This window comes from Rutilus rutilus, assembly GCF_951802725.1.
Source record: "Rutilus rutilus genome assembly, chromosome: 5".
NCBI classification, from domain to species: Eukaryota; Metazoa; Chordata; class Actinopteri; order Cypriniformes; family Leuciscidae; genus Rutilus; species Rutilus rutilus.
The window spans coordinates 42934265-42953818 of record NC_140213.1 but is presented as its reverse complement, the minus strand read 5'-3'; the positions used below and the strand labels follow the sequence as shown (position 1 = coordinate 42953818).

The 19554-nt window shown below is 36.5% G+C and overlaps 3 protein-coding genes across 3 annotated transcripts; 1 reads left to right on the top strand and 2 right to left on the bottom strand.

Moving 5' to 3' along the window:
• The first annotated feature begins 381 nt into the window (after positions 1 to 381).
• On the top strand, positions 382 to 1272 carry ch25hl1.1 (cholesterol 25-hydroxylase like 1, tandem duplicate 1). The gene has a single exon (XM_084408500.1). The coding sequence runs from the start codon at positions 406 to 408 to the stop codon at positions 1243 to 1245; it is 840 nt and encodes a 279-aa protein (XP_084264626.1). The 5' UTR covers positions 382 to 405; the 3' UTR covers positions 1246 to 1272.
• Positions 1273 to 4516: 3244 nt separating this feature from the next.
• On the bottom strand, positions 4517 to 10483 carry kti12 (KTI12 chromatin associated homolog). The gene is made up of 9 exons (XM_084409478.1): positions 10174 to 10483; positions 9426 to 9477; positions 8628 to 8680; positions 8348 to 8403; positions 8193 to 8272; positions 7552 to 7711; positions 7398 to 7460; positions 7163 to 7231; positions 4517 to 4758 (listed from the first exon to the last, which is right to left on the bottom strand). The coding sequence occupies exons 1-9, from the start codon at positions 10322 to 10324 to the stop codon at positions 4615 to 4617; spliced, it is 828 nt and encodes a 275-aa protein (XP_084265604.1). The 5' UTR covers positions 10325 to 10483; the 3' UTR covers positions 4517 to 4614.
• A 5000-nt stretch (positions 10484 to 15483) lies between these two features.
• Positions 15484 to 18767, bottom strand: sec11a (SEC11 homolog A, signal peptidase complex subunit). The gene is made up of 6 exons (XM_084408746.1): positions 18573 to 18767; positions 18048 to 18157; positions 17325 to 17474; positions 16272 to 16391; positions 16048 to 16105; positions 15484 to 15834 (listed from the first exon to the last, which is right to left on the bottom strand). The coding sequence occupies exons 1-6, from the start codon at positions 18621 to 18623 to the stop codon at positions 15784 to 15786; spliced, it is 540 nt and encodes a 179-aa protein (XP_084264872.1). The 5' UTR covers positions 18624 to 18767; the 3' UTR covers positions 15484 to 15783.
• Between the last annotated feature and the right edge of the window lie 787 nt (positions 18768 to 19554).

Below are 19554 nucleotides of genomic sequence, written 5' to 3'. Positions count from 1 at the left end.
AATCACCCAGTTCAAAAGTTTTGACACCCTTGATTCTTTTGGATTGGATGATCGGTGGATACTGTTATTATTTTGTCTTCTGGATAGTAGAAGGTCCTTGCTAGGTTTCAGTAATAATTACATTAAAACGTCTATTTAAAGATCAATAACTTTAAAGAGAGGGAGAGACTGGTGTATTTGAGAAAGCTTTTCTTTTGTGCCAGGAATTGAAAGGAAGGAAGTAATCCTGCATAACATTAGTTCATAAATTTTGGGAACTTTCGGTTCGGTGGGGGGGGGGGTATCGGCTGAGAGAAAGTACCTTATCATGGATTTACCGGAGTTCCAAGTCTGGCTCAGCCGTATAAATAAGGCTGGGTTGTTCCCCATCAGCATTCACTGGCCATTGCTCAATCCAGCAGCAGGATGTGGAACATCAGTGAAGTCGCTCTTCAACTCCCAACTTCCACAGCTTCAAACCGTCTCCTCCAGCCCCTGTGGGACTACCTGTATTACCAGCACCACAGCCAGGTCTCGTCTCCGTTCTTCCCGGTGCTGCTCGCCTTCTCCAGCTACTTCATCTTCAGCGCCCCCTTCGCGCTCCTGGACGTCCTAGGAGAGAAAGCTCCTCTTTTCAAGTACAAGATCCAAAAGGAGCGGCGTCCCACCGTCGGCATGATGCTGAGGACTCTGGGGACGGCGGTGTACAATCATCTGGTGTTTGTTCTACCGGCTGTGTCGATCACCAACGTGGTGATGCCTGCGCCTCCACTTCCAGCAGTTGCTCCGACAGTATGGGAGCTGTTCTCAGGCGGGTTGGGCGTTTTGCTCGTCTTCGACGCCCAGTACTTCCTCTGGCACATGGTGCACCACAAAAACCCTCACCTGTACAGATTGATCCATGCCATCCATCACGATTACATCTCGCCGTTCTCCTGGTCCACCCAGCACCTGAGCGGCGTGGAGCTGATGACGGTGGGCTTCTGGAGCAACCTCGATCCCATCCTGCTCAAGTGCCATCCTCTGACCGTGTGGACCATCACTGTTTTCAGCATTTGGATGTCTGTGGAAGACCATATCGGCTACGACCTGCCATATTCTCCTAGCCACCTGGTTCCTTTTGGGCTTCTTGGAGGGGCGATGGCCCATGACATGCATCACCAGAAACCCAGCAGCAACTTTGCACCTTTCTTTAGTCACTGGGACAGACTTTTCGGCACTGCCGTAACAGTGAAACGGACTCATAAAAGCGATAAAGAAAAGTAGACGGCTTAATCAGTTTTAAACCTTTAATCAGTGTAAATATAATACATTTTTATGTAATAATATAAATCTTGTATTTTTCATGTATTTCTGTCTGCATTCTATATTGTTGAAATAAAGAAAGAAAATGTTTGTATATATTATTGTGCATATCTTGGAGAGAGGTTGGGGATCATTGAATTTGCATGTCCATTTTTCTAATGAAAATATTTAGTTGCACTACAACATAGCATAAAAGTTATTCCAATAAGCAGTGGTCAGAAAGCACATAACAACTCTTGTCTTCACATTAGTTACAGCCAATTATCTGATATTTTACAGCTTTTCAGCTTCTTACATAAAACAGCACAATATCTGGTAACTAACCCGATTATTGAACTAATGAGGTATAAAGAGAGAAGAATTTTCACTCCCCTCTTAGCCAGTGGGTTTCCTCAAAATAGGATTAAAAGATCAAATATTCCTCCTCCGAAAATGAACTTTTACAGTATGTCTCTTTGAAAGAGGGATAAACAAAGTCTTTGTTTATACTAAAATCACCCTAAAATAAATGAATAAAACCACTTGTTTAAGCTGTGAACATTGAACTTTAAGATATAAAACAGCCCTCATTGTGGGAAGATGAAGCAATTTCATGATAGAATGTTATGTAAAGTTTCATAATGAATTAACACAGTACAGCATTTCACTTAACCGTTGATTACATAATGCTGATTTTGCTTAATATGGATTAATGTTTCATTAGATCCCTACAGAAAAGGAGTAAAGAAAACCTAAATATGCACAGTACTCAGACTTTGTATTTTAATAGTCATATCCATACATTACCATTGTTTGGGTTGGTAAGATTTGCTTTTATAAGAAGTCTTTTATGCTCACATTATGTTGCATTCATTTGATAAAAAATTTAATTTTCAAATTTTTATTTATTTTAAAATGTCATTAATTCCTGTGATGGCAAAGCTGTATATTCAGCATCATTACTCTAGTTTTCAGTCACATGATCCTTCAGAAATCATTCTAATATGCTGATTTGAAAGAAACAAGAAACATTTTTACTATCAGTGTTATCTTTATAGTCACTTTTGATCAAATTAATGCGTCCTTGCCGAATAAAATAATCTTACTAACCTCAAACTTTTGAACTGTAGTGTACTTTCTTTCTATTTAGAGGACTTATAGGCCCTTTTACAATGTCTAAATGTTGTTTTCGGGGTATACTAGAATAGGGTTTCAAGCTTGAATGTTAATATATATATATTTCACATATTTAATGTTGTTGCAGGCTGCAGCACCTCTCTTCCCAGTCTGTCAGTAATGCTGTTTTGTCCCTGTCTCTGTGAAGCCACTCCTTCCGAAAAACGCAATGTGCTCTGATTGGTCGGCTGGACTAATGTGTTGTGAGAGGTGGACAGTAACAACGTACATTTATTTGAGTACTGTACTTAGGTACACTTTTTGAGTATCTGTACTTTGGTTTTTTTTTTTTTTTTTTTGTAAACGTTTTACTTTAACTTCACTATATTTGAAAGACAAATATCATACTTTTTACTCCACTACATTTCTGTCAAGGTCCTTGAGTAGAAAGTAGTAACGTCAGTCAGGGGATGATTTTGGTCGCAGGGGATGAAAGTCAGATAGACGTCAACATTCTTGGAAATGAAATGAAATGAAATGGAAATGAAAGTCGGGTTGAAGTCAATCTGATGTCAAAACGATTTATTTTTTCAACCACAACATAACATCTGTCCAACGTTGGAGATTAAAGTCAATCTGACGTTGGATTCTGACATCAACCTGATTTTCATTTTCGACGTTGGGTTTGGTCTTCTAAATGCGAATTTTGTCATTGTTTTGGAGCACACTAGCTTATAGATAACAATAAGGCTAACATAGTCATACTAAAAGCCCAAAAACTTTAAATAGGGCACTATTTGAGGGAACCATTGTGGACGTTATTGAGTGCACTTATTCAATCCTACTACTGGAACTGTGTTCTAGAAATAAATTTGATATTGATATGAGGGTAGGCAGCCATAGATTCAGAGGCATAAGGTACTGTAAGTATTACATACAACAATGCAACAATAATAAAACAATGCATTGACATTTACTTTGGATACTTGAGTACTTTTAAAAACGAGAACTTCTGTACTTTTACATAAGTAAAAATCGGTCCTTACAACTCTTAGCCTACTAATATTTGACCAGTAGTATCTGTACTTTCACAGAAGTAAGGAAGTTGTGTACTTTGTCCACCTCTGGTTGTGAAGAACCACTTCGAGAGCGTAGAGAATCCCTTTGGAGAGGACTTTGTGCTTTGTATATTTGCAGTAACATTTCACACAAAAGAAAGTTGGAAATGTAACAAAAAAAAACAAACATAATAGGTCCTCTTTAAATTGCACTTCATGTATTACAACTAATATTCCTGTACAGTAAAGAACAGTTTGCTATGAGTATATAATTGCAACTTAGAACACATAAGGATCATCCACATAGCTTTAAGTAGTGACATTTTTTAACAAATAACTAACCAAATTGTGAATGTTAAAGTGGACTTAGTGCCAAAAAAGACTGGACAACGTGAAAAAAAGATTGACAAAAATATAACCAACATGTTGCTATTTTCACCATGAAAAAGAGTCTGAGGGGTCATGACAGGAATTATTGGAGTGCATGTTTTCTTCAAATCATATTATACCAGATTATAATTTTACACAAACAGCTGGCATGTTTTCCCCAGTGAATCCCTAACACAAGAGTCAATATGGCTCTCCGAACACTTGCATATGCCCAGAGGCATAAACAGAAGACTTGCATGAAAAACACTAACAGTCAGCGTCTCAATGAGTTTTATGGATCATTTCATTAGCCTGCCCACGTCTGAAGCCTGGAAACATCTGTATGTACGCATTGGTGACTTCAATCAAACATTACGCTCATTTCAAGGTCGGTGAACCACTGAAGACAAACATCCAGACTGCAGCTGAACGAAACGTTCCCAGCATGTTCCCTGTTACCGAAGAGAAAAAGGAACAATCTCGGAAAGAAAGACATAAAGCACTGCAGTGAACCGGATAGGTGACATGTTGGGTTGTTAGGTGATAGGACTTCAAATCCGGCTTGTGATATTTCCTCCAATTTTCTCACCGCGCAACTTTAAATTAATATTCAGAATATTTTTCTTAGTCCTGAAACTGTCCAGTTTGTTTTGACCAGACCTCTACTCTTTAATGACTTGTATTAACACGCCAATGAATATAGAACGACATTGGAAGAGTTGAACATTTATTGCACTCAAAACATTCTTAAAATGCAACTTGAAAACAATAAATATGACCTTAAGAATTACAATTTAAAAAACACCTGTTAGTGCATACTCTTATTAAGATACTGCACAAACATATTGGCAATCTGTCCAATGTTCTCTGTTGGATGCATCTTGGTGTAACTGATGAACTGGCGTCTGAGTTTCCTCAGCTCCACCATGTTAAGACTTCTCGTGAGTTCGATGTATGGAACAAGTTAAGAAAACTGGGCTGTTTCAATAAAGTACATTGCATTGGCAAAAAAACCCACAAAAACAAACACATTTAATATCGATGAGAAGGAACGCATTAATAATATTGCAGTGTTATTGTTTTGGAAAGAATGTACTTTTATTCAGCAAGGAAGCATTAAATTGATCAAAACTGACACAATATTTCTATTTCAAATTAATGCTTTCTATTTATCAAAGAATTCTGAAAAAAAAAAAAATAGCAAGCAGCACAACTGTTTTTAACATTAGCTGTTGCCATCCACCTATTTTTATGCATTTTGGAATATTGCACGAAAAAACAAAACAATGGAAACGGAGAGATGCGTATGCAAAAAAACGTATGCGCTCAATTGAGGCGGATCGTATTTATACAATAATGCACAAACTATGATGGAACCACATTTTCCAAATAAATCCCTCAATGCTCAACAAAACTCATGTGACTTTGCCTCAACAGTGGATGTGACTGGAAAACTCGACTAACCAGCGGACTTAGTTGCAGGACAACAAAGAACGAGTATAAATGAACTTCTAATGAATCCCATTTGAATTCTGTATTATTTCAAAGGGCAGCCAGCACTGGTCCGTCTCTCTACGTGTCTAAACACTAAAGCTGTTATGGACAGCCACCGAACTGCAATTGCGTCAGAAAGAAATGACATTCTTTGATGTTTGTGTGTTCATCACATGCCCATAGGTCCTGTTTATAACTACAACACATCTTCAGTTGGCATTAAACGGATCAGCATTCTGTCGGCAAGATTCAATCGAGCATAAGTCGAAAATTCCAGGCTTGATCTTCTTGGTTTCATGTTGTAATCGTTTCTAATGCTTTGACCGTTTATGGTAGGACATTTCTGTGTTGTCACAGTGAGAAACATCAAATAGCTATGATGGGTGGCTCAGCAAAGCAAGACAACATTACATTTCCCCACCAAAAAATCTGAGCAAAAGCTACGGAGCCCCTAAAGGGACATAGTGGTGGAAAAAATATGAGATGAGAGAAGAAGAAAAAAAAGCAATCAAAGCTTTTGCATTCTCACGCCGGAGAAATTTTGAGTTCGCTCACAAAATTGCGTTCGCTCGCGAAATGTTTTGGGTTTCCCTGAGAAACATTGAATTCGCTAGCAAAATTTTTGCATTTCCCTGAGAAACTTTGCGTTTGCTCTAATTTTTTTGCCGTTCACCCCTGAGAAACATTGTGTTCGCTCGCAAAATGTTTTGGGTTTCCCTGAGAAACACTGAATTTGCTCGCAAAATGTTAGCATTTCCCTGAGAAACTTTGCGTTTGCTCGCAAAATGTTTTGGGTTTCCCTGAGAAACACTGAATTCGCTTGCAAAATTTTAGCATTTCCCCGAGAAACTTTGCGTTTGCTCGAAAAAAATTTGTTTGCGCTTTCCCAAGAAAACTTTGCGTTCGCTCGCAAAATGTTTTGGGTTTCCCTGAGAAACATTGAATTCACTTGCAAAATTTTAGCATTTCCCCGAGAAACTTTGCGTTTGCTCGAAAAAAAATTGCGTTCACCCCTGAGAAACTGCGTTCGCACACCAAATGTTTTACGTTTCCCCAAGAAACTTTGCATTCACTTGCAAAATGTTTTGGGTTTCCCTGAGAAACATTGAATTCGCTCGCAAAATTTTTGCATTTCCCCGAGAAACTTTGCATTTGCTCGAAAAAAATGTGCGTTCACCCCTGAGAAACATTGTGTTCGCTCGCAAAATGTTTGCGCTTCCCCAAGAAAACTTTGCGTTCGCTCGCAAAATGTTTTGGGTTTCCCTGCGAAACATTGAATCCGCTCGCAAAATTTTAGCATTTCCCCGAGAAACTTTGCGTCTGCTCGCAAAATGTTTGCGTTTCCCCCTGAGAGACTGCGTTCGCACACCAAATGTTTTACGTTTCCCCAAGAAACTTTACATTCACTTGCAAAATGTTTTGCGTTCGAACACAAAGTTTCTCAGGGTTTCAAAAGTTGCAAGGGAACTGAAAGGTTTTGCAAGCATTAAGTAACCAATAAATGCCTTTAAGTGGAATCAGACTAAATTACTGACCAGCACCTCTGATAGGCCTTTGCGTTCACACGCTCAACAGATATGATTGTGATTGGCTACAATGCCCAACCAACGCTTGTAAAACAAGCTGTAAATAGAAACCTTTGACACTCAGAGAGCAATCAAACAAAAACTAATGAGAGTGTTTGAAAGCAGCATCTATTAGCGTGTACCGAATATACACAGTACTCGGTACTTTAGAAATGCAGTTTTAAAAATACAAATAAAAAGTACTTACTGGTACCGGTCTTGCCGATACATATGATAAACCTAATAGAAAGAAATTCAAAGATAGAGAAATGCAAAACATGCAAGAATAAAGGATATCTTTTCCGTAGCTCCAGGAATGGAAATGAGATCTCCAGGGACGCTGGTCTTCTGTGACTCAAGAACAGCCTGGGACACAAAACAACCCGTGTGACGACACATTCTATTGATACCGACGGTCTCGCTATGCAAAAGCAATCTATAAACGCTCACCTGTAGGCAATGGAACAGAAAGAATGACTCTGAAAGCTTTCTATTTTTATAACAGAACACCTGAAGGAGATGAAAATCGTACCATTAAGACATCCTGAGTAACTTTGTCCAACTCGTACAGAAAGTTGGTGGATGAGAGCGGTTGCTGTAAAAACACAGAAAGGGAAGCAGTGTTTAATGTCCATTCATGGGCAATCAAAAGCACATCATGCATAATGCATTATTAGTGATCTTACGCTCTGTGTGGACTGATTCGGTGCTGGTGCTTTTCTTTTAAAAAGCGCATCGCAGATGGCTTCAAATGGAAGTGAGTCTTCTTGCTGAATAGTAAAGAGTGGACTATCCCATCTATTCCTTGAGTCGGGGGCTTCAAAACGCTGTATTAGTCCATCAAGACTAGAAAAGATTGATAAATATGAAGATAATATATTTAGCATCTTTATTTTAGAGCATCATCAACTACCATTCAAAAGTTTTGGGTCGGTAAGATTTTTACAAATGTTTTTCAAAGTCTCTTATGCTCAACAAGGCTGCATTTATTTGATGGAAAATACAGTAAAACAGAAGAAATAGTGTTAAATATTACAATTTAAAAACATTTTACAGATGTAATTAAAATGCAAAGCTGAATTTTCAGCTTTTTTGTTGAAAAGAGTTTATATATTTTTGTGCAAACTGTGATTTTTCAGGATTCTTTGATGAATAGAAAGTTCAAAAGAACAGCATTTATTTGAAATGGAAAATTTTGGTAACATTATAAATGTCCTTACTGTATATTAAAATCAGTTACTGACCCTAAACGTTTGAACGGTAGTGTAAATCTTATGACAGAAACACATAATTAATAGAACCAAACTGAGACGAAACAAATGCTTACATTTCCTGTGTGTACTGAGAATCAGCCTCTCTCCCTTTATTCCACTCTGAGCTCACGTCAGCTGACGTCAAACAGTACATCTGCAGGGGTTATAGCATTATGTGCACGACATACACAAATATAAGATAATATATAAGTTATAAGTGCTTACATACCAAGCAATGGGGTGTTTGTGTGTGTTTGATTAGACAGAACAGCTCATATCTGTAGCCTGGAATTAAAACACAATTAATCCTCAATCACATGCCAGACTGAAATCATAAGAGTGTCACATGCAACACCAGCTGTTGAGAGTTACTTAATATAACACTTTAATGAATGTTTTACTCTTGTACAGGATCGATAACTTCTAAAGGTACATTTAAACACCTAACGTTATATATGAATAGCAAAGGTGCAGATGTATTCATTATAACAGAACAAACATTGATTTACCTTTAATATAATTCAAGGAATCAAGAATCACAACGTCGTCTCTATTGACTTTCCTGTTTACAGAGAGAGAGAAGCACAGAGAAATCTTTTAAATCAAAGTCACAGTACTCTGATAATGCAAGGTATAATTACAATTAGTGTACAGTTATAATTATACAAGTGAACTTTTTAAATATAAGTATATCATTTATTTAATAATTATAATTATTGGTGTAAAATTCCTCCCAGCAGGAGCCGCATGCGACGTGCCGTTTTATCTTAATTGTTCTATAACATGTGATCGTTCCCACTTAAAACCAAACTGTATTTGCATATGACAAGTTTATGATTGCTGCTTGCTTATACACAGTTGTGACTATGATTGACAGGACTGAATTATTAGGCTACTCCCATACCTACATTTAGGACTTTTTAGGACTACATTAGGACTACATTTGTTCAAATTTTCACATTAATTTGAACATGAAGAACTTTTACTGAATGATTTCTATCTGCACAACAAAAGAGGATCGAAATCTTTTCAAATCGATAAAAAAGGTACTTTTTTCTGAACCTTTTTGGTTTTCGTGACATTCCTTGAAAAATGTGTTTAATCCATTTCTTTTTTTGTAGACAATTTTCCAAATATTTTCCAAATAAACAACATGAATTCATGGACATTACAATTATGAGAATTTGGCAAATGGATTAAATTAGATTCTCTCCTTTTGAACATCCATGTTTGCCATTGATCATTGTTATGTCTGAGTCTCTTTTGCATCTTTAACAGAGAAATTATATGAGACATAAATGAATCACCTCTCCACTTCAGCTCTCAGTGATCCTCTCAAACTCTTCTCTTTCTGTGAGTCTGTAGGCAAAGAAATCGCATTATTGTGTCAGTTATTATATTCAGATCATTTACGAAGAATTGAAAGCAAGACACAAATGCAAAATTTAGTGTCAAATATAAAAGTAATTATAGGTAATGTACTGTAATTTAATAACTTTTCCCTTGTAAAAGTGAAGTAAGGGATTACTCTTAATTTTTTCCTGTAATTTAATTAAAAATGTAATTGCATTAAATACTGTATAGACTATAGAACAATTCTATACAAAACATTAGTGGACTTAACATCAAAACGTAAGGCTAAAACGTATTTTCTTTTAAATGTGACCTCCCTTTACACACTTTGGTCAGTTCAAGAATAATTTATGCAATTACATTATTGTTTATGTGAAAGAATCAAAAGTGCGGTTTCGTGTTCATTGTTTAACTGTTCGAGGAGTATATGGATTCAGAAAATAATTAGTAATCCAATAAACTAGTTTTAGAGAGAGTTATTAGTACAGTAGTCAAATTAGTAATTATAGCTAATTATTTGACTTTTTAGAGTAACTTAACGTTACCCAACACTGCTTATAAGACCAGCAAACCATTTTAAACTGGTTTAAGTGTTTTGTTTTCTCAGTAAGATAGACCTTTGGCTTCAGTATTGTCTAACACGCACACATGGCAATACATGATTGTTAAACTGGACGCATCATGAAGTTTGAAGCTTCTCACCTGCATATACAGAGCTCTTGTCAATCCCTTGAGCTTCATCTCCGACTATATGAACCTGTCTTTCTGTATTTTGGGTGAAGTATTCTCTCAGTTCATGGGCTCGTCGGGTTTTACCACTGCACGGGTATCCACACATCACTATTAACGGCATTTTATTGTAGAAAGTCTGGTTAACGGGAGGATATGCATGCTTTTCTACAGCTCAACATATGAGTAGCTCTTCCTCGCGGCTCGCGCTCATGTAGCGGGCGGGTGCAGTTAGTGCATTGCTGCCCTCTATAGGTCAGTGGTCAAAAGGTAAAATATTCCAGATGAGGTGGTCGTGTCCAGCTGTTTTAAAGAAGTTGGCATAATTCTTGACATTAAACTGATTTGAGTGGTCTGGGTTTCCAAAGGTGGGTAAATCATTTTGCAAAGGCTAGATGGGAAAACAAAACTTAAATGCACTCCGACATGGTAATTTTGATAATCTAATAAGTTATAATGAATTGCACAACACTGATGGTCTCTTTAAGATAAAATTATATAGGTTTGCAAAATAACCTTCCTATTTAAAGAAAAAGACTATTTATTTGTGGGCCCATTTTATCTACAGCTAAAATGAATCCCTTTAGAAACTATTTTGATGGATATTTTCCCTTCATTAAAACGGTATATGTAAGTTTCAGCTTGTATAATATAAATCCAGCATTCACACTTATGCATATAAATAGTCCTCTGCATAAATAATAATAATAAATAATTTTATAATAAAAATAAAAATAATAGGAATAATTTAATGCAATAATAGATTTATTTCCATGTTAAAAATTGTAAAATATATATATATATATATATATATATATATATATATATTTCTTTGTTCACGGTGATGTTGCTGTTTAGAGTATATGGATCTGCCATTTAAATTGCTTTTGCGCAGATATATTTTATTGGTGCTCAAACATTTCCTAAATGTACCTGACCTCACATTACTATCCGAAGACAATTTTAAAGGATTTTTCTTTAAACTTTAAAAATTACAATTACATCTGTTTACAAAGGCTCCAAATCCCTGTGTGCATCAGGGAAACCCATGGGAAAGGTAAGCTGCTTTGTACCATAATTAGAGTATGATCCTTCCACTGCGTCCTTTATGCGTATTTCTATGCTTGGTTGTTCATTTGAAAAATAAAATCTTTAAGAGCAATATAGGTAAAATGATCATCTAGATTACATCTGTAACCATATATTGCCGAGATAAGTAAAATTAGACTGATTTACAGTTTCATATTTATTTTTAAAAATATTTTAACACATTCATTCATCCATTCACTCATTCATCCACTGATTTTATTCTTCCAGATATCCAGACATATTTACAGCAGTTGAATTAATGAATATTTAGTACACTTTCTGCTGTCAAAATACATCTTAGTATTATTAATACGCCTGTATGACAAACATTAAAAGCAGACTCCCATACAGATATTGTACAGTTTGTCAAATTAACATTTTATTACAACAGTCATATGTTAATTATTTCCAACGTATAGCTTTTCAAAAGCTTTACAATGAAGTCCGTATCCTGAAAAATGAATAAATAAAATAAGGCTAATCACAAAGCAACAAATCTACTTTTTTTTTTCTTTCTGTGCATTTTGTTGTCCAATTCTGTAAATAGCTCTGATCACCTGATTATAAACATCTCGTGTCCCTTTTGGATGTTCAAGCTGAGCAACTTTCAGCAGCTCCTGCGTGATCATCTCCCTCAAATCCTCGGAACTCCCTGATTCTCCCACAGTATTCCTGAGAAGCTTTGAGGAGAACGGAGAGTCCTGCAGCTGGCTGTTTGAAATGCTCTTCTTGCCCATGAAATGACCTGGAAGAAGACATATAAAATGATGCTGGGAAGTTGATTTAATAGTCGTTTTAACTGCACGACGACTATAGCAATAAACGATGAATAAAATACCTGTCGCCCAGAGATTCCCACGTGGATGCACTTTAATTTTCGAAACTTTATTTCGCAGCTCCGTTAAATCGAAACTCACAGATGTGCTTAAGGATATGTTAAAAAGCATAATGAAAGCAAATAATAGGGTATATTTGCAATGTCCATCTTCAGTTCTCAAAGCCATCTTGTCGAGTGACTGTAGGTGGACTCCTCGGTTGAGATTCACCTGGTCGCGAGCTCTTCGTTGTTGTTCTTCTGCAGGCGGTATTTATACGGGACGGGATGCCGAACGGCTCTGAGGTCATAGTTTTAGTCACTGAACGCACATAACGACAGCGAATGTTTGAATGAGGACGGGAAACAAAATGTGACGTGCGTAGGCTGTGCGCATGCAAGTTAATAGAATTAATAGTACGGTAAAACGTTTTGAGGCGTTGGGAATTCATAAATCATTCATTTCAATAGTTATGAGTCGCATGTGTGACTATGTAATAAACATGAGGAACTACTATGACTTATCAAGATTTATTTATGGATTCATTTGCTTTACAGTCTGGTTTACGTGAATCGTAATAAATGCCTAGCCGAGTTAAAAGATCTAATGCACGAATAAAACATTTAGATGCTTATTTTCTAAGCATATAAATAGAGGTAAAATATCGCTTTTTTATATATATTTAATTTTCATATTTATGATGATTCACATCTTGAAGGCTATATGGGTGTCTCCTAATAAAATCATACAACAACAATACTTTACATGAGAATTTAAAAGGATAGTTCACCCAAAAATGAAAACTCTGTCATTTATTACTCACACTCATGTTGTTCCAAACCCGTAAGAATTTCGTTCATTTTCAAAACACAAGCGAAGATCTTTTCTGTCGGACAGCTATACACAACTGACACTTTAACTCTTCAAAAAGTTCATAAAGAGATCGCAAAACGAATCTATAATAATTGAGTGGTTTAGTCCAAATTTTCTGAAGAGATTTGATCGCTTTATATGATGAACAGATTGAATTTAGGATTTTATTCACATATAATCATCGATCACATACATAAACAGATGCTCAACCGAACCTGCTTGACACTTGAGAACAAACCTCTTGCTGAAGCTCAAACATGCTGCGTAACACGAGAATGAACCTCATTGGTTCTCATATATAAGGGATCAATCTCTTCAGAAATGTTGGACTTAACTGCTTAATTCATATGTATAAGTTTCACAATCTCTTTATGATTTTTTTGAAGCGTCAAAGTTGTGTAGCTGTCAATGGAGGGACAGAAAGCTCAGATTTCATAAAAAAGATCTTCATTTGTTTCGAAGATGAACGAAAGTCTTACAGGTTTGGAACGACATGAGGGTGAGTAATCAATGACAGAATTTTCATTTTTGGGTGAAATATCCTTTTAAAAGTCCTAAAGTAATGCACGAATAAATCATTAAGATGCACATTTTCTAAGCAAACATAGAGGAAAATATAGATTTATTTATATTTAATTTTCATATTTATGATTCACATCTTAAAATCTATATACACTCACCTAAAGGATTATTAGGAACACCTGTTCAATTTCTCATTAATGCAATTATCTAATCAACCAATCACATGGCAGTTGCTTCAATGCATTTAGGGGTGTGGTCCTGGTCAAGACAATCTCCTGAACTCCAAACTGAATGTCAGAATGGGAAAGAAAGGTGATTTAAGCAATTTTTAGCGTGGCATGGTTGTTGGTGCCAGACGAGCCGGTCTGAGTATTTCACAATCTGCTCAGTTACTGGGATTATCACACACAACCATTTCTAGGGTTTACAAAGAATGGTGTGAAAAGGGAAAAACATCCAGTGTGCGGCAGTCCTGTGGGCGAAAATGCCTTGTTGATGCTAGAGGTCAGAGGAGAATGGGCCGACTGATTCAAGCTGATAGAAGAGCAACTTTGACTGAAATAACCACTCGTTACAACCGAGGTATGCAGCAAAGCATTTGTGAAGCCACAACACGCACAACCTTGAGGCGGATGGGCTACAACAGCAGAAGACCCCCCCGGGTACCACTCATCTCCACTACAAATAGGAAAAAGAGGCTACAATTTGAACGAGCTCACCAAAATTGGACAGTTGAAGACTGGAAAAATGTTGCCTGGTCTGATGAGTCTCGATTTCTGTTGAGACATTCAGATGGTAGAGTCAGAATTTGGCGTAAACAGAATGAGAACATGGATCCATCATGCCTTGTTACCACTGTGCAGGCTGGTGGTGGTGGTGTAATGGTGTGGGGGATGTTTTCTTGGCACACTTTAGGCCCCTTAGTGCCAATTGGGCATCGTTTAAATGCCACGGCCTACCTGAGCATTGTTTCTGACCATCTCCATCCCTTTATGACCACCATGTACCCATCCTCTGATGGCTACTTCCAGCAGGATAATGCACCATGTCACAAAGCTCGAATCATTTCAAATTGGTTTCTTGAACATGACAATGACTTCACTGTACTAAAATGGCCCCCACAGTCACCAGATCTCAACCCAATAGAGCATCTTTGGGATGTGGTGGAACGGGAGCTTCGTGCCCTGGATGTGCATCCCACAAATCTCCATCAACTGCAAGATGCTATCCTATCAATGGGCTTTATGCACAGCTGCACTACTTCCTGAACTTCAGGCAGGTCCTTTGTTTCCTGTCTGCCATTATTGGACAAACTGATTAATCCAGGTGTGCCTGACCACCTGAATTAATCAGTTTGTCCAATAATGGCAGACAGGAAACAAAGGACCTGCCTGAAGTTCAGGAAGTAGTGCAGCTGTGCATAAAGCCCATATGGGCCAACATTTCTAAAGAATGCTTTCAGCACCTTGTTGAATCAATGCCACGTAGAATTAAGGCAGTTCTGAAGGCGAAAGGGGGTCAAACACAGTATTAGTATGGTGTTCCTAATAATCCTTTAGGTGAGTGTATAAGTTTCACAATCTCTTTATGAATTTTTTGAAGCGTCAAAGTTGTGTAGCTGTCAATGGAGGGACAGAAAGCTCAGATTTCATAAAAAAGATCTTCATTTGTTTCGAAGATGAACTAAAGTCTTACAGGTTTGGAATGACATGAGGGTGAGTAATCAATGACAGAATTTTCATTTTTGGGTGAAATATCCTTGAAAAAGTCCTAAAGTAATGCACGAATAAATCATTAAGATGCACATTTTCTAAGCAAACATAGAGGAAAATATAGATTTATTTATATTTAATTTTCATATTTATGATTCACATCTTAAAGGCTATATAGGTGTGACTTCTAATAATACCATAATACTTTACATGTGAATTTAAGAAAATGAACAATAAGAATGAATTTATAAAAAATACAAAAAAGAACACACTTTCGAATTTGACTCAACATTTTAATTCAATACAAAATTTAGCCTTTAAGAAAGAGTTACTTGACATATGGTGTACAAGTACAGCTGTAAAGTCAGATCAAACAAACCCAGAATTTGGTATGCATGGAAAATGAACAAATACAAATTCTTCCAGTACCTGTGTTTGCACTGTCATTGAACAGAGAGAATGATAATTTGACCTTTGTCTCTAAGAGCAACTGTAGAATTTTCACAAAAAGACACCATAAAAACTGGTCACAAGAGGGATGTGTTCCCTGACAGCATTACTCTTGAAAGTCTTCATTCTCTGTGTACTAAAACAAACAGCCCGAGCAAACAGAGCACAGCATACTGTCAAGGAACAAAGAAAAAGTGTTAGAACAACTGCAATGTAACAACTTATCACTTAAATTGCCCCCATTATGGTTTTTCGGATATTACCTTACATGTATTGTGAAATATAGCTGTTTGTGAATGTAAAAGGTGTGCAGAATGTAAAGAGAACCTTTAAAATACCATAATAGGGGCGCTTTAAACTTGATTCATTACATCTACATGGCATACCTTAAATTTGGGGTAGTCGTTCATCAAAATTGTGACAATTCCGATGTAAGGCACAAACCTGTCATGGAAGAGGAGTGATCAGGAACGTGGTAACATACGCAAAGCAATGCAGGACATGGAATAGATTGATACTTACATTACTAGATCAGATTTGTTTGTGTAAAGATGTCTAAGGATTTTATTATTGTAGTGAATTATTATTGTACTAATCATCAAGATCTTACCCTCTCGCTCTGCCCACCACATCTTTCTTCTCCAACCAGTGCTGTCCCTGCTTGTAAAGACCTCGGTCATCCACAGAATTGTTGTCACCTTTGGTCAAGAACTTGATATCGCCATTTTCTCTGAAATCAGTAGGCATTAGTGTTATTGGAAGGAAAAAAGGGTATACAGTCTAAAAATAAAGGTTCTCTATTGGCCTTTAACATTAATGGAACCTTTCCATTGCACAAAAGGTTCTTTAGATTATCAAAATGTTCTTTACAATAAGGGAAAAAAAAAATTCCTTTGGGGAACCCACAGTGGAAACCCTTTATTTTCAAGAGTGTACTACACTGCGAAAAAGTAGTTAGTATTTAAATATCCATATGCTAGAGTCTATGACTAGATCATTATTTTTCTAGCATGTTATATGTTTGGCAAAAGTTCTTCTAAGCCTAATTGATGGAGAGTGTAGCTTTTCATTTCTTAAACAACCATGTAGGAAGACACATCATGGCCATAATCCAAATTTCACAATGTCAAGATTCTTCAGGCTCAAACTGTGAAAAAAATGGTTGCAAGGGAGAGTGAAGAATCATTTTCACACATGAATTGGCACCTCTGAGTCTAGACCTGGAAATAAATGTTGTGATATTTCCATCAAGAGGTGCATAATTCTTTTTGCTCAAGATCTTGTATTGACAATGCAAGAGTCCAGCACTCAGTAAAGTCTCCTCCAGCACATCCCAAAGACTTTCAATGAATTTAAGCTCTGGACTCAGAGGAGCCGATTCATGTTCTTCATGTTCCTCACAACCATTCTTTCACAGTTTGAGCCTGATGAATCTTGACATTGTTATCCTGGAATATGGCCATGATGTGTTTTCCTACATGGTTGTTTAAGAAATGAAAAGCTACACACTCGATCAGTAAGGGTTAGAAGAACTGTTGCCAAACATATAACATGTTAGAAACATAATGATTACAGCAATAATGATCTAATCATAGACTCTTAAGCATTTGCCTATTTAAATCCAAACAGTGACTTTTCATTGTGATCTTATAAGAATACTCACTTTTCATGAATTTTTAGGACTCTGTGTACAATGGGAATTTCTCTTCCTTCAATCCTGAACACAACAATCTCTCCCACTCTGATTGGATCTTCAACACGATTCGTGAGGAAGAGGAGGTCTCCTCTGTGAAATGCAGGCTCCATGCTTCCACTGGAAAAAAATAATAAAATCAACACTTTTATAACACTTCATCGCCCAAGACATACTCTATACTTTATTGTCCTGTGCAGATTTTGAAACATATGCCTCAATCAATTTTAAAATCTCCCAGCAGGTTTTATACTTTGATTCCCACCAAAAATCTGCTATTAAGAAATTTCAACATATAAATACATCACACATTCATAAACAGATTTTCGAAATCGAAACATGCAGGTTCAACAAAAATTATGGACCTAAAAGTCACACAGCAACCAAAAACAACACATACATAAAGAAAGGTTTCCACACAATTTTACCAGTGTATTTCTATGGCTTTTCCAGTTGTTTCTGATTAATGCATAAGGATATTGAAAACTCACTTTAAACCTGTTACAACAGTTCAACAAAATGAGCTCTAATGTTTCTGTAAATGAAATTACAATCCAGAAAAAACAGTCCTGGAAGGAACACAGTATCATGTAAAAGGTATCAGAGCATTCTGCAGAAACATCTCACCATTTTGTCCATCACAAAAGCATTTGGTATGAGTGTGATGAGCCGGCTTCATACTGATGTACTTACCTGAGAACAACCACAATCGGGCTTTCACTTCCAGTTACAACCATCAAGCCTTTCCAGATCATCAAGGCTGAAGATACAATCATTCCAAAATTCAGCACCTGATAGTAAAGCTGAAAAACACAATACATGATGCTCACCATCAGCTTTTTCTTTGTCTCCCAGTATGATAAAAAAGTGAGAGTATGGGTTTTTAGCAAAGATGATGCAGAATTCAGACGTTTTTAGTCCAGTAGCTTAAAGTGAAAGTGTTGTAGTAACTAGTATTCAAATGAAATAGTTAGCAGAGAATAACAGAATAGCAGCTGTTGCAAAAAGCCGACTTCCGTTTTTATTATCCTCTCCATCTGCTCAATAACAGCAATATGTAAAGTCAATCAAACCATCTTTTTTTATCTTTGCAACTCGCAATGAAGAGCATTTATACGTGTAAACCGTCAAAGTCACTGTCATTCAAGCTGACGTGTATGTAGTAAGAGAAAGCAATGCAGAGGAAGCCCCGAGCTAACTGGCTAAATAAATACACACCTGACGCTTATTCATTCGCCGAACATCGTCGAGGAAATCTAATGATAACATCTTGACTGTACGTTTAATATGTACGGCAATAGCCAATCAAAAACAATTGCAAAATTATGATTTTGGTGCAAATGTTTCGCCGCCACTGCTGTAGTTAGCGGATGCGCGGCGACTCTTCTGGTTGCGTTACTTCCGGTAAGTAAAAGGAGGGGGTGGGTAGTTGAGAGAGAACCAGGTTGTCGATTCTTTTTAAAAGAAGTATTTGTAAGATAATACTTATTTAGCTCATATATAACTAAACTAAAATTTCAATATTATAAGTAGCTATGATATTTTGTAAGAGCTCTTGGGTAAACAAGTAAACACAATAAAACATGTCCTGCTAGGTCAATGTCTGTATCTTTCCAGAATTTGTGGAAATGTTCCCTGGCTTTTTGTAGTCAATACTAATATATATATATATATATATATACCCTATCCTGAGAAATATTCACTTAGGTAAAGAAGTAGTTTGTCACACTCAGTGTTGGGTGTCAGTGTAGTAATCTAATTACTTTTTCCTGGAAAAAGTAATGTAAGGGTAATGTTTTTCCTGTAATTTAATTAAAGTTACTTCTGATCTAATCACATTAAATACTATATAGACTATAGAACAATTCTATATAAAACAATAGTGGATTTAACATCAACATTTAATGTTAAAATGTGTTTTTAATGTAACTTTCTCCCGTTAAATACTTTGGTCAGTTCAATAATAATGTATGCAGTTGTATTTTTGTTACAGTTTTGTGTCTATTGTTCAACTGGTCGAGGTTGAAATGGGATTCAGAAAGTAATTAGTAACAAGCAATTCAATACTTTTTAGAGAGTAATTAGTACAGTAATCTAATTACACTGTTGAAGATGATGTGATATTAACTTTATAGAGTAACTTACCCAAAACTGATCTAAATAAGATAATCAGCATTTTAATCTGAAACATTGGTGAAAT